Raw genomic sequence first — 24701 nt, 5'->3', positions numbered from 1 at the left:
GCGATCGGCCGAGCGGTTGGGAAATGGCAAGCGCGCGAAGTTGGGGTATTTTTGGCGCTCGCTCGCCGCTTGCCGGCTGCCACGGCATGTTATAAAATTTATTTGACGTACTTTCGCGATGAATTAGACATTGATATTTACAGTAGAGGCAGTTTATGAGTCATACTGCCCGAGTATGTGGTTTTCAAAAAATCGACTTTTTCGCGATTTTTCGGTTTTCAAAGGGCGCGTTCCCCCTTAACAAGCCCTCCGTGTCTCTGTCCGAGAAGGAAAGAAGGTTCCTCGAAAGTTTCGGTGCGCGCGAGTAGTTATTACTTTTCTGTTTTGTTTCCTTATACAGTCGAACCTCGATATATCGAACAGCGCGGCGATCGCGAAATAGTTCGATATATCCAGAATTCGATATAAAAAACCACGAAAAAAAATGCGTCAACAGCTTGCCGAAAACGACCAACGAACCGTTCAAGCGTGGTGCAGTAAATACTCACTTGAAGATTTAAACGTAGTATTTATTGTGTTGGTTTAAAATATTGAAAAAGAGTAGCCTGCTTTTTGTTGGCCATGGCCTGTTTTGACGACTGCGTCCTCAATATAGTCCAGGCGATCCATAAGTGATAGGCCGGTGCCTTAAATCGCGCCGCAGTGGCGGCGCACAAGGGCCAAGGCAGCTACGACCTCAGCTGATGTCGGGAGCGGGGCACCATCAGCGCTTGCGGGATCCACCTCGGCAGAGTCTTCATTTGGCTGCTCAGCAGTAGCTTCGGCGACAATCTCCACATCCGTGAGCTCCGCCGTTCGGAGTGAGGCCTGTCGCGCACAGCGCGCGACAGGCCTAACTCCGAACACTGCGAGCACAACGACCGATGCCTGCCGATGCTACGGGGGAGGAGCTTGCAACAAGTGCGCAGTGTGCCGTTGACACCATAGAGACTGCAACGACTGCAAGCTGCAAGGCTGCGGCGTGAATCCGGGTGTAAAGCGCGCACATGGCGCGCCCATGCCGGGTCGCCTGACTGCTTTCCCTTTCCCGGCAGCAGCGCGGGCCGCGTCCGAGACAGTCGTCTGCGTCCTTTCCCTCCTATACTTTCCTCCTCAATATTTACCTCCCGCTCTCCCTTCCCCCGCGCGAAGCCGTGTCGGTGCCTCCGTATTGAAAGAAAATAACAGCTCCATGCTTTTCTCTTCACTTTCCTCATTCAAGAACCTCTACCGCAAGGCTGCGGCACGGGTACGCCGCTACGTTAAAGTGGCGCTCTCGGCGCCATCGATGTGTGCAGCATTCGTAAACGACCGGCGCTCTACCGCTACTTTCGAGAGTTGTGGGAAAGCTCGCCGCCTGTCAATGGAGCGCGGGCGGTTTGGGGTGGCTGAGTTCAATATATCCATTATATGTCAAACTTTGTTCGAAATAAATCAATAATGCATGCGATTTCCCGAGTGATATAGGAACCGTTCGATATAGGTAATAATTCGATATATCCGTGTTCGATATGTTGAGGTTTGACTGTACACTCTTCTTTGCCTTTTTCTGTGCTTTTGTTTTTTTTTTCCCTTACTCATGTATTGCTCTTTCTGCCACATGGTTTCTGTCACATGATTTACTGTCTCCTCTATATGTTTCCGCGCTCTGCCCACTAAACTCAGTTGGAAGTTGGCGCTTGTGTCTTTGTCTCTGTCGTCGCTCTGTTCTCGCGCTATAACTATCATCATACTGCACCAATTTCAACCCTCATTGTAAGCTTACAGGTGTAGGGAGACGGGAGAAAAACAAAAAGAAATGAAATGGAGTACAGTCCTGCAAACCACTTGCCTTCCCCTTTCTCGGCCTTCGTCACTCGTAGCCCGGACGCTTAAAGAGAAAAAACAAACAAAAAACCAGGCACTCTTGTCGGCGACCCTTGTCGATGAGTAAAAAACCAGCAAAAAAACAAGAATGTTGGAGGAAAAAGGTAACAATATAGGGGAGGAGAGCTTGATAAGGGAGATGAGGATAAAGGAGACAGTGAGAGGAGAAAAGAGTCGTATTAAAAAAAACAGAAAAATGTAAAAAAAGTTCTGACTTGCGAAAAGGAGAAGCGCTGCCTCAAAAGCTTTGTTTCTCAGATATTTGTGACAGCTCAATGAAACTTTCACCAGTTATAGAGTTCGAGCTCCTCTTTTCAAATCTGCTTTCATTTTTTTCATGGCTCATTTCCTTAATTTTTCGCAGACCATGCATTTGTAAAACCAATGCATTTTTGTGCAAGCTTAGGCAACAATAGTAAGCACAAGAAAGCTCTAAAAACTAGCAAATGTGGCTCCTAATGAATTGCAGAATTCAATAAAGCAAAGAAACATTGTGTAACATTTGTGTGCTGGCCTAGAAAAAAATTCTAATGCTGAGTTTGAGCTTTACCATACTCAAGGAACAAGGTTCTAAAATTATCTAGCTGAATATGCTTTCGAGACCTCTGAAAGTTGTTTATTTGAATTCAAGACATGTTAAACTTTAAGCATGCCAAGTTTCATTGCAATCAGACTACGTAAAGTGTATAAATTATAGTGCACAAGCTCTAAAAATGCCAAAAAATTAGGAACTGAGAAAAAGAGGTTTTCAAAAACATGTTCACTTCAACACACTTCAATAGTCAACAAATCTGCATAAAATTCACACAGAATGTAAGCAAAGCTATCTTGAAAAGGTTGAGTTTCAGAATAATCCAGCACTATATAGTGGACCCTTACAGTCTCTGCAAGCTGCCTCCTCCCGACAGGCTTTTTACTTTTTTTCCCTGGTACTGCGGCGATGGGCCGTTGCTCTCAGGCTCGTGCGAGGTTTTCGACGGCGGTATGCACTTTTTCTTGCGAATGGCAGTTCTTGTGACGCACTGATTTTTTAACACCAATGATTGGACAAAACCGCACAAGCTGCTCGTGTCCGACGCCGATTGCCAACGGTGCGACCACCGACTTCACGCTCACAGCGAAGCTGTCCGGTGCACTGCTGCTGGTGAACGTCTCCTCGCTTCCATCGCACGACGGATACACGCGGCTTGAGGCGTACGTGGACGAAACAACAGTTGCACCACATGCGTCATTTCGGCGCTCAAGTTCCAAAAAAGACGCCAGTCCTTATCGTCTACATGCCATTACCCGAATGGACAGCCCGCACCGTCCGCAGTTGGAGCATACTGCGCCGCTGACGAGGTTTTGCATCGTATCAGTCTCACAAATAAATGAGCTTCCGCGTTCGTCCTGACGCTTGCTTTAGTCGTCGAACATCTTTTTCGTTCACTCTGAAGCACTGACGAAGTCATCGACGCTGGGAATAAAGCTCGAACAATCCAAATCAGATGCGTCGCTGCTGCCGCGGCTAGGCCTAGCAGCAGACTGACCTATCGCCGGCGCTCACTGTATGCATTTGGGACACCTTCCCTTGTACTGGTGCCGCAAAATGAACTTTCGTGAACGAAAGTAGCGTTTCTCGCCGGCATCCATGACGCAGAAGTTGTGTTCATCGATGTGTCAGGAGAACGAAGAAAGCGCTCGCATCCGACTGCGCAGCTGAATGCTCGCAACAAATGGCAGGGCTCCGATCATACCACGCGACTTCAAAGGCCCACTCCCCACGCTAGAATGCAGTGGGAAAACGTTTTTGTTGTATTTTTACCGTGAATGCTGCTCTTCCGAAGTGGGCTCTGTAAGGAGAGGGATAGGCCTACATGCCCGCGAATTTTCAAGAGTCGGCGATGCCATAGAGCGAAGTGCCGCGTGCGTGAAAATCGGGCGATTTCGCACTTTCACGAGCCACCGCAAGTGCTTTAATTGTATTTTTCGATAACCTGTAGTTGATTCTCAGCTTTGATTTTTTTAATATATTAAGGAGAAGGCTTGGAGGAAAACATTGACTTTTACGAAAAAAATCGCGGTTTTCCAACCCGCATCTCCCCTTAATCGTGACCAGCAGCTTCGAAAAAGCCCTGCCATTAGGTTCTATCAACCCTTGCAGAAGCATGGTTCAGCTTAGCTTCTTAAGTGAGAGGGGAAAGTGAATGAAGAAAGGAAAGTAGAGAAAGTGTGTGGTGAGGTGTGGACATAAGCATGCGCAGTTCCCCTTGGGTACAGGGGGGGGGGGAGGGGGGGAGAGACTAGACGTCCGACTATGTGCTCCCCCCCACCCCAAAGCTTAACAACAGCAGCACCACCGCCACTCACATAACAAAGTACCTGGGTGCGTCCGTACAATGGAACAGCCACAGAGGGTTTTTAAGCTCTCCTGTGGAAAGGCTGGGTCCCTCCTTACTCTTTTTTTCTTTGGGCTGCGGCACCAGCAATGCAAAATACACAGCCGGCGTGTATTTTGCACTTGAACTACGTCCTAGTCGGCATTCTCGGAAAACACTAGCGCGAAATGATTAGGAGGTGGGGTCTCTCTTGTACGCCACAATCTCCTCTAGCGTGTAATACCAAACGTAAGCATTAGCATTCGGCAGTTGTCTGCCTGGCCCAAAAACCGGTGCCCTTACGGCTCCCGTTTCACGGCTCCGTGAATGGTCGGCTGCCCACTTCCTGCATCGGGAAACCAGAGATTTCGACGAAAAAATGCGGCAGCACAGGAACGACCTCCATCAGTTAAACAGCGAACGAACCGAAAGGAGTGAAGTGGCACAGAACTGCGAGCAGTCTGACCACCATCTCTTCCTGGAATGCTGGCGCATTCAACAGCTAGCAAAAGCATCAGCCGTCTCAAGGTATCACTGCCCTCGCTGTACTACAATAGAATTTTCTCTCTTTTTTTCCGTTAGTGTGCGTGACCTTTCAAAACTGTGCAGCCATGCGCGATTTCACTGCTCCTACTCGGCAGGCGGAACGTTCTGGTGCCATCTTTCGCACGTCGAAAACGTACATTGAATTTTGCTACCATCATTAAAAAAAAGAATCCTTTTTGCTACGTGGCCAGAAAATGCATTGGACGCGCGGGGCAAAACTGGTTTCCCGGGAGATTTTCTTAAGAGCCATACAACCGGGAGAAAAGTTCAAAATCCGGGATGGCAGGTATGTTAAGGGGGGGCGCGGCAAGTAAAGTGCCGATTTTGGTCAAAATATGCGATTTTCTGATTTATTTTTTTTCGTAATCTTCAGACCTTCAACTTCCTTGTTCTAAAATATTACAGCGAAACGTGCGCTACAAATCCCGCAAATAGTGTTTTTGCCGAGGCTAGTCGCCGAAAAGTGCGAAAAAAAAGCCCCTGAAACGGTGTTGTTCACGCCGCACAAACGCGCCAAGTTGTTGACCGTGGGCCGCCATTTTGGTAGCTTTGGAAAGAGGAGAAAGCCGGCTTCCTGATGGTCGCGGTCTCGTATTTCGCCGAGTGAAAATAAAAGCGCGAGGAGCAAGTAAAAAAACGAAAACGAAGAACGGCAATTGGCTGCGCGGGTCACGTGGTAGCAGGCGCGACCTCTTACTGGTCAAAGCTGCGCCGCGCACCTTGGCAACCTTGGAAGCGCGAGCGCATCTGCGGCCGCCGTGTCGAGAATCATCCGGCGTGCGCTTCGTTTTTTGCCAGTTTGCTGTTTTTGTGATAGTTCGCGTGCTTTTTTTTACCAAGCTTTGTTTACATCGGTGGTCTCTTCTGAGTGCTTGCTCATACTGCGGTGCTATGTTGCCGCAAAAAAAGTTCCGGAGCGTCCACAAGTACGGCAAGCGTCGGAAAGCTTGGAACAAAGGGCAGACGACTGCGGCTGCCGTCCCAGTCGCAGTTCCGGACGGAGCATGCTCTTCAAGCGTCACGGAGCCTCTACTCAGACCCTTCGCTGATTGTTGTGAGGCCGAGAGTGTGGAAGGTGCCACATCGTCGTATGTCAGACCGCCGGATGCCGTCGACCGTGATGGACGCTCTCGCAAACCCGCTTGCGGTGGCACCGCGTCGTCAGCCGTTGCAACTCCGGGCGTGCGCGCGTCGAACATTCTATCGCGAGTTTCGGCCCAGATTCCGAGCAGTGAAGAAATCGCGCAGCGGGCGCAGACAAGGCGGGATGTTTTGGATGCCGTAGCATCGAAGTCCGCTTCAAAGCGGAAGCTCGAGCTTCTGAACGAAGGCTGCGACGAAAATGACGGCGGTAAGGACTCCACATTCTTCATTGTAAATAAGAAGATGCTGAACGGTCTGCTTTCGTCAGTAAAGTGCAACAAGTGTGACGAAGGGTCGATACGCCTCGAGACTACGCACTGCCTTGGACTCGCAGCGAGGATGGAACTTTTTTGTGACAATTGTGGCAGAGTGAACAGTGCGTGGTCGTCCCCGAGGTGCTCCGGGCAACAAAAAACGAACCCCTTTGAGGTAAACGTGCGTGCTTTGAGGGCTGTGCAGTCAGTTGGCAGAAAACAATCTGCCATAAATGACATTTTTTCTGCGATGGACATTTCGCATCGAGCACTGCACCACAAGTCCTACCAGAGACTGCAAAGGAAGTACAGCCACCCTGCCACCACATCAGCTGCCACCCGCATTGAAGCAGAAAGTGCACAGAAGGTGCATGACATTTACAAGGACCTAGGAGGAGTGCCAGGCAACATTGACGTCATTTACGACGGCACGTGGATGACGAGGGGGCACAGAAGTCATATTGGCGTGGGCTGTGTAATCGAGCTGTACACAGGCTTGGTCTTGGACCACTGTGTCCTGTCCAACTACTGCCAAGGCTGTGCTGTTGGCCCCAAGCCTGGTGACGACAACTATGAGGAGTGGCTTGAGAAACACAAGCCACAGTGCCAAAAGAACACCGATGCTAATGCAGGCCAAATGGAAGTAGAAGCAGCTAGGATCATGTTTGAAAGATCGTTTACCAAGTACAAGCTTCGATACATCAATGTGCTCTGCGACGGTGACAGCCGTACGTACCTTGCCCTCACGCAAGACAAGGTGTATGGCTACATGGTGATTAAGAAACAGGAGTGTGTGAACCATGTGAAAAAAAGAATGGGCACTTCCTTGCGCAACCTTCTTGATGAGCACAAATCCAAAGGCCGAGGACTGAGCATGGGTGGCAAAGGCCGGCTGACGCAGGGCCTGATAAAGAAGTTGAATTATTATGGCTGGGCCATTAAGAGCCACCCCAACGATGTTCCTGGCATGGAGAGGGCCATCATGGCCACTTATTACCATGTAACATCCACAGACCAGGATCCACACCACAACCTGTGCCCAAGTGGGACTGACTCCTGGTGCCCGCACAATCAGGCATTGGCCAAGGGAGAGCCGCTGCCGCCTCACAAACATAAACTGCCCCCTCACGTGCGAGTGGCACTGCTGCCAATCTACAAGCGCCTCTCGAACAAAGAGCTCCTTGAAAGGTGTGCGCAGGGAAAAACCCAGAACGCTGTGGAGAGTATGAACAGCCTCATTTGGTCACTCCAGTCCAAGAGCCAGTTCGCCTCCCTTCGAAGTGTGGAAAGTGCAGTTGCAGATGCAGTCTGCCGTTTCAATGGTGGCTGCAAGAGTGCGCTGCAAGAGATCACTGCTCAACTGGGCTTCAATCCAGGAGACTGCTCTTTGCGGCGAGCAGCCGAAAAGGATGCCAAAAGGGTAAAGAGGGCTCAAAAGGCGCATTTTTCCACGACAAAGAAGCGCAAAACTGGGTTGCGCTCTACAGAGGCCAAGGCCACAGCATCTCAGGATTACTGCCCAGGAGGATTCTGAGTGTTTTAGGCATGTTGTGAACTTCCAAACAAGAGTGAACTTTCAAAGTCAGTTTTCTCAACTCTTGATTTTCGCCTATGTGCCTTCGCTAGAACATCTGTCATTTTCTAACAAAGACTGATAGAGTCGTTCCGTTTTTTGCACTAGGCTCAGGAGGCCTTTAGCAGTGCAATAAAGCTTTATCTCTCTTCTTACTCATCATTTAAAATTTTTAGAACACATTTTATAATTACTGCGATGTGTGCGCAAAACAACATCCATGTTTTAAAAATTTTATTTATGGTTACAAGAACTAGAAAAATCAACTAATAGCTTCTTTGCACAAGTTGATGCTTTGGGAACATAATAATATGAAAAAATAATTTCATTTAGCAATAATTATCTCTTTAAGTGTGAAGAGCATTAATTAGTATAATTATGCTTGTAACTCAAAAAGTACAAGAGGTATTTGAAAACGGTTTTCATATTTGGAATCCTCACAATCATCCACATACACACACCAAATTTCATCACAAACAGTACATTAATAAAAAAATTAGTTTTACTTGCCACGTCCCCCCTGGGGGGACGTGGCAAGTAAAACTAATTTTTTTATTAATGTACTGTTTGTGATGAAATTTGGTGTGTGTATGTGGATGATTGTGAGGATTCCAAATATGAAAACCGTTTTCAAATACCTCTTGTACTTTTTGAGTTACAAGCATAATTATACTAATTAATGCTCTTCGCACTTAAAGAGATAATTATTGCTAAATGAAATTATTTTTTCATATTATTATGTTCCCAAAGCATCAACTTGTGCAAAGAAGCTATTAGTTGATTTTTCTAGTTCTTGTAACCATAAATAAAATTTCCAAAACATGGATGTTGTTTTGCGCACACATCGCAGTAATTATAAAATGTGTTCTAAAAATTTTAAATGATGAGTAAGAAGAGAGATAAAGCTTTATTGCACTGCTAAAGGCCTCCTGAGCCTAGTGCAAAAAACGGAACGACTCTATCAGTCTTTGTTAAAAAATGACAGATGTTCTAGCGAAGGCACATAGGCGAAAATCAAGAGTTGAGAAAACTGACTTTGAAAGTTCACTCTTGTTTGGAAGTTCACAACATGCCTAAAACACTCAGAATCCTCCTGGGCAGTAATCCTGAGATGCTGTGGCCTTGGCCTCTGTAGAGCGCAACCCAGTTTTGCGCTTCTTTGTCGTGGAACAATGCGTCTTTTGAGCCCTCTTCACCCTTTTGGCATCCTTTTCGGCTGCTCGCCGCAAAGAGCAGTCTCCTGGATTGAAGCCCAGTTGAGCAGTGATCTCTTGCAGCGCACTCTTGCAGCCACCATTGAAACGGCAGACTGCATCTGCAACTGCACTTTCCACACTTCGAAGGGAGGCGAACTGGCTCTTGGACTGGAGTGACCAAATGAGGCTGTTCATACTCTCCACAGCGTTCTGGGTTTTTCCCTGCGCACACCTTTCAAGGAGCTCTTTGTTCGAGAGGCGCTTGTAGATTGGCAGCAGTGCCACTCGCACGTGAGGGGGCAGTTTATGTTTGTGAGGCGGCAGCGGCTCTCCCTTGGCCAATGCCTGATTGTGCGGGCACCAGGAGTCAGTCCCACTTGGGCACAGGTCGTGGTGTGGATCCTGGTCTGTGGATGTTACATGGTAATAAGTGGCCATGATGGCCCTCTCCATGCCAGGAACATCGTTGGGGTGGCTCTTAATGGCCCAGCCATAATAATTCGTCAACTTCTTTATAAGGCCCTGCGTCAGCCGGCCTTTGCCACCCATGCTCAGTCCTTGGCCTTTGGATTTGTGCTCATCAAGAAGGTTGCGCAAGGAAGTGCCCATTCTTTTTTTCACATGGTTCACACACTCCTGTTTCTTAATCAACATGTAGCCATACACCTTGTCTTGCGTGAGGGCAAGGTACGTACGGCTGTCACCGTCGCAGAGCACATTGATGTATCGAAGCTTGTACTTGGTAAACGATCTTTCAAACATGATCCTCGCTGCTTCTACTTCCATTTGGCCTGCATTAGCATCGGTGTTCTTTTGGCACTGTGGCTTGTGTTTCTCAAGCCACTCCTCATAGTTGTCGTCACCAGGCTTGGGACCAACAGCACAGCCTTGGCAGTAGTTGGACAGGACACAGTGGTCCAAGACCAAGCCTGTGTACAGCTCGATTACACAGCCCACGCCAATATGACTTCTGTGCCCCCTCGTCATCCACGTGCCGTCGTAAATGACGTCAATGTTGCCTGGCACTCCTCCTAGGTCCTTGTAAATGTCATGCACCTTCTGTGCACTTTCTGCTTCAATGCGGGTGGCAGCTGATGTGGTGGCAGGGTGGCTGTACTTCCTTTGCAGTCTCTGGTAGGACTTGTGGTGCAGTGCTCGATGCGAAATGTCCATCGCAGAAAAAATGTCATTTATGGCAGATTGTTTTCTGCCAACTGACTGCACAGCCCTCAAAGCACGCACGTTTACCTCAAAGGGGTTCGTTTTTTGTTGCCCGGAGCACCTCGGGGACGACCACGCACTGTTCACTATGCCACAATTGTCACAAAAAAGTTCCATCCTCGCCGCGAGTCCAAGGCAGTGCGTAGTCTCGAGGCGTATCGACCCTTCGTCGCACTTGTTGCACTTTACTGACGAAAGCAGACCGTTCAGCATCTTCTTATTTACAATGAAGAATGTGGAGTCCTTACCGCCGTCATTTTCGTCGCAGCCTTCGTTCAGAAGCTCGAGCTTCCGCTTTGAAGCGGATTTCGATGCTACGGCATCCAAAACATCCCGCCTTGTCTGCGCCCGCTGCGCGATTTCTTCACTGCTCGGAATCTGGGCCGAAACTCGCGATAGAATGTTCGACGCGCGCACGCCCGGAGTTGCAACGGCTGCCGACGCGGTGCCACCGCAATCGGGTTCGCGAGAGCGTCCATCACGGTCGACGGCATCCGGCGGTCTGACATACGACGATGTGGCACCTTCCACACTCTCGGCCTCACAACAATCAGCGAAGGGTCTGAGTAGAGGCTCCGTGACGCTTGAAGAGCATGCTCCGTCCGGAACTGCGACTGGGACGGCAGCCGCAGTCGTCTGCCCTTTGTTCCAAGCTTTCCGACGCTTGCCGTACTTGTGGACGCTCCGGAACTTTTTTTGCGACAACATAGCACCGCAGTATGAGCAAGCACTCAGAAGAGACCACCGATGTAAACAAAGCTTGGTAAAAAAAGCACGCGAACTATCACAAAAACAGCCAACTGGCAAAAAACGAAGCGCACGCCGGATGATTCTCGACTCGGCGGCCGCAGATGCGCTCGCGCTTCCAAGGTTGCCAAGGTGCGCGGCGCAGCTTTGACCAGTAAGAGGTCGCGCCTGCTACCACGTGACCCGCGCAGCCAATTGCCGTTCTTCGTTTTCGTTTTTTTACTTGCTCCTCGCGCTTTTATTTTCACTCGGCGAAATACGAGACCGCGACCATCGGGAAGCCGGCTTTCTCCTCTTTCCAAAGCTACCAAAATGGCGGCCCACGATCAACAACTTGGCGCGTTTGTGCGGCGTGAACAACACCGTTTCAGGGGCTTTTTTTTTCGCACTTTTCGGCGACTAGCCTCGGCAAAAACACTATTTGCGGGATTTGTAGCGCACGTTTCGCTGTAATATTTTAGAACAAGGAAGTTGAAGGTCTGAAGATTACGAAAAAAAATAAATCAGAAAATCGCATATTTTGACCAAAATCGGCACTTTACTTGCCGCGCCCCCCCTTAAAGTTGGAAGGATGTGGGGATACTGACACTCTCCTGTGAAGTTGTTTGCACTGCGTGGAACAAGTGTCTCGCCCAAAACGCGCATTTCAGGTTTCAACCACCAGGCGGTAGGTGGAGTTGTGTTGGCGTTTTATGCATGACTGCACTTTCCTGCTCGGCGAGGCACACGTCCGTACTAAGCATCCAAAGTTCCCAACTCTCCCCATGCGCGCAGCAAATCAGGGAGCACAAAATATCCGAGTAAATAAAACTGAACCCCTTTGTAAGAGGCATGCTCTGGGCAGCAATTCTTGTCTCTTATAAACAGGGTACTACGTATGCATTTTTTCTCAAACCGTACTTCAACTGCAGGCCCATAGATGTTTCTTATAACCATTTATCTGATATACCAGTGTCTCTTATAAAGGGGTTCGACTGCATTTTCTTTAGTTAAGCTGGCTAAATATTAGGGGTGTGCAAATTATGCAAGAAAATACAGTGAATTTTTCATAACCTGCAATCCCCTATTTTTGAACCCTTTTATGAAAATAATCGTTTATAACAATAAAATTTTTGTGGCACTTCAGTGCTGTTATACATGGGTACAACTGTTTTTCCCTATACATTGTGTCTTTATAGCAAAGTCGAGTGTGTGATGCAAGAAGCTCGAGTATCCATTGTATATTACTGCGCAGCCAGAAATGCATTAGCAACCATCATATACTGCTGGCAAGAAGAAATATGCGCGGAGGGTCTCCACACAAACCTGATAGCCACCCAATGACTGCTGCCTAAAATCTGGCCTCTCCCGACTAGGCAGCAGTGTGCCTCCTCGGACCTCCTCCCGACTCTCGCTTGAATGACACGAGCGCTGATCCAGGTCTTCTTTTTCAGCAGGCACAGATGTGGACTCATCAGGCACACTGGGCTGCTGCTGCTGCGGCTGCTGCTGTTGCTGGCCGGCAGCGTTGGCGGCAGCAGCCGTGGCGGCGGAGGACTGCTTGATCTGCTCGTAACGCTTCTCCTCCTCTTCTCTACGCTGTCTGGTACGCTCCACAGTCACCGCCATCTCATCATTATGCTGCTGTCGTCGCTGCCGCCACAGTTCCTCCTCATCACCAGTCAGCTGGTCAAGGCCTTGGCGACTACTACCTCGAGATGGTGCCACTGGACCACCACCAAATCCAGAATGGTGTGACGATTGCTGCACACAAGCAAATCATGTTGCATTTTTCAGTGTACCCAGCCCAATACTTTCAAGCTTGCCATCATATACAAAGCACTGCAAAGGTAACATCAAAAACTTCAGCATGAGTGCTCGTTTTGAGTTCAGAGATTTGGGCCCCAGAAGAAAAAGGCTATGACACTGACTATGAATAGCTGAAAACATGAACTGGCAAGCAAGCGAAAATTGTACTTTTTAATGCATAGTATTAAAAAATACATTAATGGAGAAACACTCTTTTCGAATTGCTCAAGAACTCTGCTCCCCGCCACGCCATCGCGCAGCTATAATTTTTAGAAAATTGCCGGGGTTAAGATTTCCACGATTTTTCCTACCTAGGAGGGCACAACATTCTTCTAAGCACTTTTGTGTGCTTTTCTGTTTATGTATTTTGGTACATGGTAGAAAAAGGGTTCCAGAAACTGAAAACTTGATTTAAAGAAAACTAAAACTTTTTTGCCATCTTTCGTGATACAAAAGCCACGTCTCCCCTGACAGGGGAACTAAACAAAACGTTTGCTCCAAAAATGTTCAGCCCTTTCAAAGATTCGGTCCTCAAATCAACAGAGACAACCTTCATTCCAGGCAGGAACTACAGGAACATAATGAATTTAATGCGTTTTTGAAGAACCACGGCGTCTAGAGGCCGTTTTGTGAACTAGAGGAGGCGACGTTTGGCGACATCACAAACGCCCGAAATGGGCAAGCCAACATTGCCAGCCGTCGCCCATATCTCTTGACCTGCTCGGCTCCCCCTACGGTTACCAGAAGCGCAATGAACAGCGCTAGTAACAAACAATGCTTCCTGGCTGGGGTAATCATCAGCACTTTTGTAGAAGAGCGAGTGTTGAAGGAAAGGACAAAAGGAAAAGGAGGACAGCAACACTTGCCCCTGCATGCACCTCAACGATTGCAACGCAACAGCTCGCGCTTTTGTGCAGCAGCCGCACGCTGACAATCAAAATTACAGGAAATTACTTGTTTATCAAAACAGACAAATCAGAATTTCAGTTTCGTCATTTTTTTCCATTTTTTGTTCAGTATCCCTTTAATGAGAGATAATTGCAAAACATGACAAAGAAATCAATTTTATGAAAGTCGAATTTTCAGCTTCTGGAACACTTCCTATCCTAATACCAGAATGTCTACACTAAAAACCGTGCAGAAAAGCATTGAAATATTGATTGCACCCACGTAGGTGGTGAAAAAACAGGATTTGGAAAAAAGTTGTTGCTTAACAATGGCACAACCACAACCGGGAGCTGGGTTTTTGGACTTACAGTTTCGGCAATAACGAAATCAGCAGGTAAAGCACGAAATTTCGCTCTTGTGGGAATTTCGTTGGCGCGAGAATGCGGCAGAAAAGACATGAAATTTACAAAAGAAAAACATTTTATTTCCAAAAACCTGCATGTTTACTTTGGCGGGCCTTTCCATGGAGCAATTTCATGCCTCTCGACTCACACTGTAAGAAATAGCCCATCGCCACGCCGTCGTCGTGCTTGCCGAAAAACGTGCGAATAGTGTCGAAGGCATTCAGCACATCCTGCGGACTTGTTTTCTCCGGCTGCTCCGGTCGCTGCTCATCGAGATCGGCTGCCTCGCGCACGCTACTCAGTCACTTCTTCATGCACGACGACGCCTTCATCCACGCAAACGAACTCATGGACGCTGAAGGCCATCGGGAATCTCGTTTGCCACGACACAAAGTTCGCCCCATGCACTGGTCAGTGACAGCGGCACTGCGCTGTTACCAGTACCGTCAAGTGCGCCTACAGGCGAACCTTCTTGCGGTTCCGCTGGATCAGTGCATGATGCCTGCGGAGTGACGAAACCGGCGTGTGTGAAGCAATTCGTTATCACGGCTGGACTCCTCGCAATCCACGCGGCGGCGATTATCTCTAGCGCCATGAACAAGTCCACGTCAGGGGGGCACTTCATAAGTATATTCAGCAGCAAACGCTGAATCAGCCTCTCTCTGTAAGCACACTTCACGCTGCGAATAACTCCCTGATCGTGAGGCTGCAGCACCGAAGTGCAGTTTGGTGGAAAAAACACCAGGCGCACGTTTTCGAGCTGCATGTCGATGTGATGGACGCTACAGTTGGCGAGAAGAAAGCAGACCGACCTGTTTGCCTTCCGCATGTCGGAATCGAAAAACTGGAGCCGGCTGCTAAAAATAGCCCGCGTCATCCACGACTTCAAGTCCACGGTGCAACTTACTGGCAGCTTGCGATTCCCCTTGAATAAGCAGGGCTTCTTGCTCCTGCCAATAATGAGCAGTGCCCGTTTATCAGTGCCATTCGTGTTGGCGCACAATAAAATCGTCACGCGCCGCTTGCTGTGCTCGCCACCGTGGCACTTCTGGCCTTCAAAGGCCTTCAAAGTCCAAGGTCTTGGATGGCAGCATTTCGTAAAACAATGCCGTTTCATCGGCATTATATATATCCGAGGGCTTGTACTGGCCGAGCAGTTCTTTGTTGCTCAGAAGCCACAACGACGTTGTCACCGAGTCAACGGCTACTGCCTCCCCGGAGATGACTTTAGTAACGATGTCGTGGCAAGCTTTGAAACGCCTCAGCCAGCCAGGACTCGCCTTAAGGGGGGACGCGGCTTTGGGATCGCGAAAAATGGCAAAAAAAATCGATTTTTTGAAACTCAAGTTTTCAGTTTCTGGAACCCTCTTTCTATCTGGTTCCAAAATATCTACACTGAAAACCACGCAGAAGTGCTTCGAAAAATTCGGTTCACCCAGCTAGGTAGCGAAACTTTCTGGAAATGGCGAGAAAACGGCGATTTTCAAAAAATTATAGCTTCGCGATGCTTGTGCCGGGAGCCGGCTTCTTCGGCTCATCGGAAAGAGCATTTCTCCGTGTTTAACTTTCCCACCTCAGCTGGCTCCTCCCTTTAACAACAAGCGAGCAAAAAGCAAATGTTTGAAGGTCGTTTTGAGGCCCTTGATTGGCCGTGGCCGCCATGTTGCCTCAGCTTGCCTCGCCATTGGCCCGAGGCTCGCTCCGGGAGATCGTCGTCTGCTGCTTGTGCGTCGCGAGGACATGGCTCTCGAAAATCGCCACTTCGCGACGTGTTCACGGCTTGATAATCACTTAAGATATAACTATGCTTTAGTTACGAGCAATAAGCGGATGCGCCATCAGGTTACTACGAGCGGCACGCGTCATCGGAGTCGTTTTTAGCCCTAACTCCGCCGACAGCGAGACTGCGGGCAGGAACGACGCGCTAGCGCATTCGTGGCGACGTGCTTCTTCGCAAGCAACGAAGCTGTAAGCGGCGGCACGATCTGATTACTACGAGTGGCCGCACCGGATGCACGATCAGATTACTATGAGCGGGTGCCCGGCGGTCTACGAGTGCGGCGCGTTATCGGAGTCTGCTTTAGGCCTAACTCCGCTGACAGCGAGACTGCGGGCAGGAACGACGCTTAAGCGCACTCTTGGCGACGTGCTTCTTCGCAACTAATGTACCACATCACTCGCTAGCTCCTCTGAATCACGTACGGGCATTTTACGCATCGGCAGCGGACAACACAGTCAAGCTCGTCGCCCCCCCCCCCACCCCCCTTCACTGCCAAGAATCGCTCGGAACAGCGGCTAGCAGTTTCGCACGTCGTCTTTCGAAAATGTGATGCCAAGTGCAGTGCGTGCCGGTCTTCGTAGTTACACATTTCGCGCATCGTCATCGAACGCCGCCGGCAAGTGCATTACGCGCCGGCTGCACTGTCCACGCGGCCGCGCACCCCACGGTCAATATGGAGTGCTGTCAATAAGCTTTTGTGATGCGATTCAGACGTGCCTGGAGCCGTGCTTGATATCGCCACGAACGTCTATGACTGTTCCGAGGTTAATGAATTGCTGTAGATTAGAGTTCCCGCGACCGGCTGTATGTTGATGCGTTTCACGGCTAGAGCGGCGAAAGAGCATGTATGAATCAGGGGCACGAATTTTTATATGCCCGTTTCGTGTCATTAATTATACTGCTAGACATTCCCGTGCCACCAGTCTTCTGCCCATAACTTTGTTGTTTAGAAAGAAGGCATAGGCCGTTATGGTGTGATCCATTTTTCTGATGCAATAAACCTCTCTCCAAATAACGAAAAGTTCAGTGAATATTTGTAATCAAGTAATTAATTATGCTAATTACAACTTCAGCACAAAAAAGTATGTGTAATAACTTCAGTATATGGTTTTATTCAATTACAATCTTTTCTGTCATACCTACCACACCACTCCTTCATACAAAGAACTTTGTTTGAAATCCATACTTGTTCTTTGTAAATCATGAAAAGGAGTAAATTGTGAAAAGAAGTCAAATATCACAAGACAAACCTGAGATCACAATTTTTAAGTGTCTTAGAGACGTAAAGAAAAGTTGAAACTTTGAACGCAGCTTTCTCAATACCATTTTTTTTTTTTTTTGACATTATGCTCAGCCCCTCCACATGGTTCAATGAAGAAATAATTTGTTTTTTGTGGTATCGCTTCAAAATTTTTATGAAAGCACTGTGAGGTCATTCTTAGTGTCTGTGACGATTTTCATCAATATCCAACGAGAAACAAAAAAGTTAATTGAAAAAAGCCTGTCGAAAACTTCGACAGGCTTTTTCTGATTGATATGTGGGGTTTAACGTCCCAAAACCACTATATGATTATGAGAGACGCCGTAGTGGAGGGCTCCGGAAATTTAGACCACCTGGGGTTCTTTAACGTGCACCCAAATCTGAGCACACGGGCCTACAACATTTCCGCCTCCATCGGAAATGCAGCCGCCGCAGCCGGCATTCGAACCCGCGCCCTGCGGGTCAGCAGCCGAGTACCTTAGCCACTAGACCACCGCGGCGGGGCGACAGGCTTTTTCTCACAAGTGTGTTTCGGACATTGTGCATTGCTCGTGGAAAGAGTAGCACGGGAATGACTGGACCGATTTCGATTCTGTTTTTTTTTTTCCTGAATCCCTGAACACTGCTTGTGGGTACAGCAATCTTCAATTTCTGTTTTATGGCCCTGTTATTTTTCTAGATGATGATTTGTCCGTTCCACTGTTTCTGACATTGTGTGTCGGCAGCCATGATGATCTCTAAAAAAAAAAAGAGAACTTATTAAAAAATTCTGAGAGTGCCATACCCTGTAGCTTTCTTTTGAGTAAAGATCAACACCATTCGCAGCTTCCTGGCATGTTTTGTTGCAGCGCTAGGCTTTCCACGAGCAGACCATGCAATTGGATCATGTCGCATTATGTAACTTGAGAACTACTGAAGCTATCATGATGAAACTGCATATTTCCCTATTCGAGACACTTATGAGTATGCATGCCAAATTTCATTGCTGTAGGTCAACAAAAGTTTTTTTTCAATGCCACCTCCCCCCTTAAAGTTGTCGTAGCTGAGCATACAAGCGAAGTCCAGTGCCTTCTGTTGCAGGATCCTGCCAGATAAAGGCCCCTTGTTGACACGCTGTTCACAAAACCACGGGAACATCACTTTGTCCACGTCCGAGAACACTGCAGCCGTTACGGTTTTGTTTCTTGCACTCGTGCCGTTTTTCAAGTGCATCAAGAATGGAGGCCTTGTTCTTGAGAATCGTGGACGAGCTGCAAGCGATGCCGAATTCTTCGGCGATGTCCACTTTTTTTCGGCCCTTTTCCATCTCGCTGATTGCAGCTTTATCTTCCAGCCTGATAAACTTCTGCTTTTTCGTTGGGGGCGGCATCTTCGCAGGCAGCGAAATCGGATGAAGCAATCACAACACACGATTCACGTTGCACCAAGCGAGCAAGCACACTCTCCACAAATGGCTCCACACACGCGACCATGTGTGCGCAAAGCCGAGAAAGCCAAGCACAGAGCCAAGCCAATGAACGACACTCCATGAGGATTGTGGCTTTGGCTACGTAAGTAGTCTGCGATAACGAGCAGGTGTTTCGGCAAGCCATCATCATCATCATCATTGTCGCGAGCTTTACTTTTTTTTTAAACAATGATGGTGGCTGCTTCTCATGTGCGCTTGCGCATTTGTGTTTCAAAAATTTTGTTAACAGGGAACTGTAGTATGAATATTTTTCGTAGTCACAAGTTACAAAATGCATCGACTCCCTATGGGCATTCGCCGGTGCTCCGAAAATATTTCGTTGCGGTGAGAATTTCGTTCCCTCGGGATTTCGTTATGGCAGGTTTCGACTGTATTGGAAAGAAAATTCGTGTCTTCAAACTCCCTTCAGCTGGCTCCTTCATTCAGAAAGAAGCACACTAAAAGCAAATACCACACTCATGTAATGAATACTTTTTTTTTTCTCGAAAACTGAGCACGTTCGGGGCACGTTCATTATGCGAGTAAATTTTATAGAAACTTTTTCGGGGTGAGCAAAAACTGCGGTAATGCAAAAAAAAGTTGGGTCGCTAGGCCTTTTGCAATTGACATATGTGTCCATAGTTTAGAAACAGCTTTTTCGTTGCACTTGACTTATCTTCAGTGGTTAAGGGGGGACGCGGCTTTGGGATCGCAAAAAATGGCAAAAAAATCACTTGATTTCAGTTTCTGGAACCCCTTTTCTATCTGGTTCCATAATATCTACACTGAAAACCACGCAGAATTGCTTCGTAAAATTCGTTTCACCCACCTAGGTAGCAAAACTTTTTCTGGAAATGACGAGAAAACATCGATTTTCAAAAAATTATAGCTTTGCGATGCTTGAGCCGGGAGCCGGCTTCTTGGGCTCATCGGAAAAAGCATTTCTCCGTGTTTAACTTTCCCGCCTCAGCTGGCTCCTCCCTTTAACAACAAGCGCACAAAAAGCAAATGTTTGAAGGTCATTTTGAGGCCCTTGATTGGTCGCGAGCTCGCCTCGCCACTGGCCCGATGCTCGCTCCGGCAGATCGTCGTCTGCTGCTTGTGCGTCGCGAGGACATGGCTCTCGAAAATCGCTACTTCGTGACGTGTTCACGGCTTGATGATCACTTAGATATAATTACGCTTTAGTTACAAGCAGTAAGCGGATGCGCGATCAGGTTACTACGAGCGGGCGCGCGGTCCACGAGCGTCGCGCGCCATCGGAGTCGTCTTTAGCCCTAACTCCACCGACAGCGAGGCTGCGGGCAGGAACGACGTGCTAGCGCATTCACGGCGACGTGCTTCTTCGCAAGCAACGAAGCTGTAAGCGGCCGCACGATCTGATTACTACGAGTGGGCGCGGTTTACGAGTGCGGCGCATCATCGGAGTCTGCTTTAGCCCTAACTCCGCTGGCAGCCAGACTGCGGGCAGGAACGACGCACAAGCGTACTCTTGGCGACGTGCTTCTTCGCAAGGAATGTAGCACATCACTCGCTAGCTCCTCTGAATCATGTACGGGCATTTTACGCATCGGCAGCGGACAACACAGTCAAGCTCGTCACCCCTCCCCCCCCCCCCCCCTGACTGCCAAGGATTGCTCGGAACCGTGGCTAGCAGTTTCGCGCGTCATTCGAAAGTGGGATGCCAAGCGCAGTGGGCGCAGATTTTTTTGTCATCGTAGTTACACATCTCGCGCATCGTCACCGAACGCCGCCGGCAAGTGCATTACGCGCCGGCTGCACTGTCCTCGCGGCCGCGCACACCATGGTCATATGGAGTGCTGTCAATAAGCTTTTGTATGAGATTCAGACGTGCTTGGAGCCATACTTGATGCCGCGACGAACGTCTATGAATGTTCCGAGGTTAATGAATTGCTGTAGATTAGAGTTTCCGCGACCGGCTGTATGATGATGCGTTTCACGGCTAGAGCGGCAAAAGAGCATGTATGAATCAGGGGCACGAATTTTTATATGCCGTTTTGAGTCATTAGTTAACTGCTAAAAATTCCTGTGCCACCAGTCTTCTGCCCATAACTTTGTTATTTGTAATGAAGGCATAGGCCGTCAAGGTGTCATTCATTTCTCTTATGCAATAAACCTGTCTCCAAATAAAGAATAGTTCAGTGAATATTTGTAATCAAGTACTTAATTACACTAATTACAGCTTTACCACAAAAATATGTGTAACGATTTCAGTATATGGTTTTATTCAATTACAATCTTTTCTGTCATACCTATCGCACCACTCCTTCACAAGGTCATTCTTAGTGTCTGTGCCAATTTTCATCAATATCCAACGAGAAACAAAAAAGTTCATCGAAAAAAGCCTGTCGAAAACTTCGACAGGCTTTTTCTCACAAGTGTGTTTTGGACAGTAGGGTTGAGAGCTGGGCTAGTTGGTGAGACATCATTTAACCATATGGTGTAGTAGCGCAAATTCACGGGGACGAAGAGGACAAGAAAACACGACACTCGCTACACTCGCAACTAATTTTTATTTCAGAAGCAGCACTTCATATATAACCCATAACCCTAGCGACACAGAAAAGAACTACAAACACTGAATCATTGCCAAGAGAAGCTTTTGCGCAGACTCAAGCGAAAGTACACGGCAGTTAAGCTTAGACACTTTTTGATGACATGACTAAAAACAGCCCTGGGTAACTTGAAATCAAAAAAAACCAAAAACCAAAAAAATTTTTTTGCGGGAATTCACACGTGTTTGAAACAAAATTTTTGAAACGACAAAAAGGAGAGTATGACACATGCAAACACTGATCTCAATTAAGTCCTTCGAGGTAGCTGGCTTCTCGGTTACTTAACGAAACCGATGACTGACTAATGCCTCCTTCTTTTCTTTTTTTAATGTGAAAGGCTTCGACAATTTCTCTGATTGATTGATTTGATTGATATGTGGGGTTTAACGTCCCAAAACCACTATATGATTATGAGAGACGCCGTAGTGGAGGGCTCCGGAAATTTAGACCACCTGGGGTTCTTTAACGTGCACCCAAATCTGAGCACACGGGCCTCGACATTTCTGCCTCCATCGGAAATGCAGCCGCCGCAGCCGGGATTTGAACCCGCGACCTGCGGGTCAGCAGCCGAGTACCTTAGCCACTAGACCACCGCGGCGGGGCGGTTTTTTTAAGTTGAATAACGATAAAAGTTGATGGTATTCGGCTATGAAATTTTGTAAATAGGTGCGCAATGATGTCGGGAACGCGAAAAGAAGGTCCGCGAAAACTCGATTTTTTGGCTGATTTTCGGTCCCGAAGTGCCGCGTCCCCCCTTAAGGGGGAGGCTACCCCGGAAACTAAACTTTTTTATTTTTAAAGACATCTTGATGAAACCTTCAGGGTATAGTCACTTTATTATAACTAGAAAAACTGCGAAGTTTCATGAAATTGTGTTCAGGGGTTCTAGAGTTACTGGGGTCTGAGTGGTTCACTTATGTGCCCGAGGAAGAGCCGGAAGAAATCCCAGGACATACAGTCGAACCTCGATATATCGAATGGCGCGGCGATCGCGAAATAGTTCGATATATCCAGAATTCAATATAAAAAAATCACGAAAACATGCGTCAACAGCTTGCTGAAAACGACCAACGAACCGTTCAAGCGTGGTGCAGTAAATACTCACTTGAAGATTCAAACATAGTATTTATTCTGTTGGTTTAAAATATTGAAAAAGAGTAGCCTGCTTTTTGTTGGCCATGGCGTGTTTGACGACTGCGTCCTCAATATAGTCCAGGCAATCCATAAGTGATAGGCCGGTGCCTTCAATCGCGCCGCGGTGGTGACGCACAAGGGCCAAGGCAGCTACGACCTCAGCTGATGTCGGGAGCGGGGCACCATCAGCGCTTGCGGGATCCACCTCGGCAGTCTTCATTTGGCTGCTCAGCAGTAGCTTCGGCGACAATCTCCACATCCGTGAGCTCCGCCGTGAGCTCCGCCCTTCGGAGTTAGGCCTGTCGCTCACCACAGCGCGCGACAAGCCCAACTTCGAACAGTGCGCGACAGGCCTAATTCCGAACACTGCGAGCACAACGACAGATGCCTGCCGATGCTACGGGGGAGGAGCTTGCAACAAGTGCGCAGTGTGCCGTTGACACCATAGAGACTGCAATGACTGCAAGCTGCAATGCTGCGGCGCGAGTCCGGGTGTAAAGCGCGCACATGGCGCGCCCATGCCGGCTCGCCTGACCGATTTTGCTTTCCCGGCGGCAGCACGGGCCGCGTCCGAGACAGTCGTCTGCGTACTTTTGGCAGCTCGAGGTCGCACTGGCGCTGCAAAGGCGAAAGGGGGACACCCTCAGTAACCCGAGCGGCGACGGGGCACGAAGGCCTTGAGGTCTAGGCCCGCGTGACATTAGGACTTCTAGTGTAACGTGAGATAGGGTGAACCCCACGCCCTGCGCGGCCGGAGGGAATCCCGCATGCTGGAACCCAATAAAGTTTATTCTCTCTCTTTCCCTCCTATACTTTCCTCTTCAATCTTTACCTCCCACTCCCCCTTCCCCGCGCGAAGCCGTGTCGGTGCCTTCGAATTGAAAGAAAATAACAGCTCCGCACTTTTCTCTTCACTTTCCTCATTCAAGAACCTCTACCGCAAGGCTGCGGCGCCCGTACGCCGCTACGCTAAAGTGGCGCTCTCGGCGCCATCGATGTGTGCAGCATTCGTAATTGCCCGCCGCTCTACCGCTACTTTCGAGGGTTGCGGGAAAGCTCACCGCCTGTCAATAGAGCGCGGACGGTTTGGGGTGGCCGAGTTCGATATATCCATTATATGTCAAACTTTGTTCGAAATAAAAAATCAATAATGCATGCGATTTCCCGTGTGATATAGGAACCGTTCGATATAGGCAATAATTCGATATATCCGTGTTCGATATATTGAGGTTTGACTGTACTAGAAGGCTAAAATTATTTGTGGTCATCCCTGGATAGATATCCTAGGGCACTAAACAGCCGTTTTCTTTTCATTTCCCCTCCAAAAAATTTTTACGCAACTTCGAATTTGCGAATTTGATGTAACCAGTCATGTTGACATTTACCAAAAATTATTTGTTTATTAATAATTGTTAGCACCAATTCCCAAAGCTTGTTACACCCTGCCAAATAGTCTAGGAACAGAATAAAAAACAACTCCACACAAATTTGATAGCAGTTCTTAAAAATCGCTTTCCTCAGCACCACATCAAGCTAAAAAATTCTAACTGCCGTTTGGAATTTTTTTTTTTTTTTTTTTTCAGACGTTGGGCATATCTCTCAAAAGCCGACTGCATCAGTTCAATTTTTTTTTTTTTTTTTTGTCGCTGGCGTAGATGCTAACGGCGTCTCAACTTCTCGCATTTGCATCGATTTCTTACTTAGAAAATGCGTCCTCAGATAAAGCGCCGACGACCCATTCACGCTTGATGGCCCCGATGCAGACGAGGTGCTGGGTCCTGGCAATCTCAGCAACACTCGGTGTCACGCTCGACGGCACTGATTCAGAACACAGGCTGGATCCAGCGACCTGACACGCTCGATGCAGTCGCGGCTCCAGGTACACACGGCGTGTCCAACTGGACTGGTGGCAGCCGAGAGACAGTTTCGCCGCCGCAAGCATCTACGCACTGGGCACTTACTTGCAGCAGAAAAGCGGAATATCGATTCTCATAGAAGCCGCATAACCGGTTTCCGCGCTTTCGAACTACTGCACCGTCTTCAGCTTCGTTGCCGGCATCACACACAGCAACGAAGATAAGGAGCACAAAACTTGGGCAGAAAAAAGAAAGAAAAAAGAGAAACTGATCAAAAATACAGTGCAAGGCAAAAAGCGGCTCGTAACCAGATTGTCACAGCGGACGGAGCAGACAGCAACAGTGAGACGAGCGCGCCGGACGTGCCATTGCCGGGAGGGACTGCCCCCGCTGCCAGCGCAGCAGCCAATGGCGGTTGCGCTTTCGCCCACAAGATATGAATGAGCTACTCTAGTCAATCAGTGCTACGCACCGCATCTTGGGGAAACGCCGATAGCATGTCAAACGTGCCGTTGACGCCATTTCGAAAGGCGGCAAACGAGAGAGAAAGAATTCACGGTCAAAACAAGACGAAGATGGCACGGGACGGCCACATGGTACCAGAATGGCGCGCGTGCCAACGTTTGGTTTAATTTTGGCTTTTGATCGTGTTTTGGGCCCTGCGGCGGCCTCGAAAATAGCTTTT

The 24701-nt window shown here is 48.3% G+C and overlaps 1 protein-coding gene across 9 annotated transcripts in view; it reads right to left on the bottom strand.

Annotated features, from left to right (window-relative positions):
• Positions 1 to 24701, bottom strand: part of LOC119161406 (uncharacterized) — a 201196-nt gene that overhangs the window by 135669 nt on the left and 40826 nt on the right. For all 9 annotated transcript variants that reach the window (XM_037413853.2, XM_037413856.2, XM_075879330.1 and 6 more), the window contains exon 10: positions 12188 to 12625. In XM_037413853.2, coding sequence (XP_037269750.2) covers positions 12188 to 12625 — 438 coding nt within the window. The remainder of the gene's footprint in view (positions 1 to 12187; positions 12626 to 24701) is intronic.

This window comes from Rhipicephalus microplus, chromosome X, assembly GCF_043290135.1.
Source record: "Rhipicephalus microplus isolate Deutch F79 chromosome X, USDA_Rmic, whole genome shotgun sequence".
Taxonomy (NCBI): Eukaryota; Metazoa; Arthropoda; class Arachnida; order Ixodida; family Ixodidae; genus Rhipicephalus; species Rhipicephalus microplus.
The sequence above is the reverse complement of the archived record's forward strand: the minus strand, read 5'-3'. Positions and strand labels throughout refer to the sequence as shown.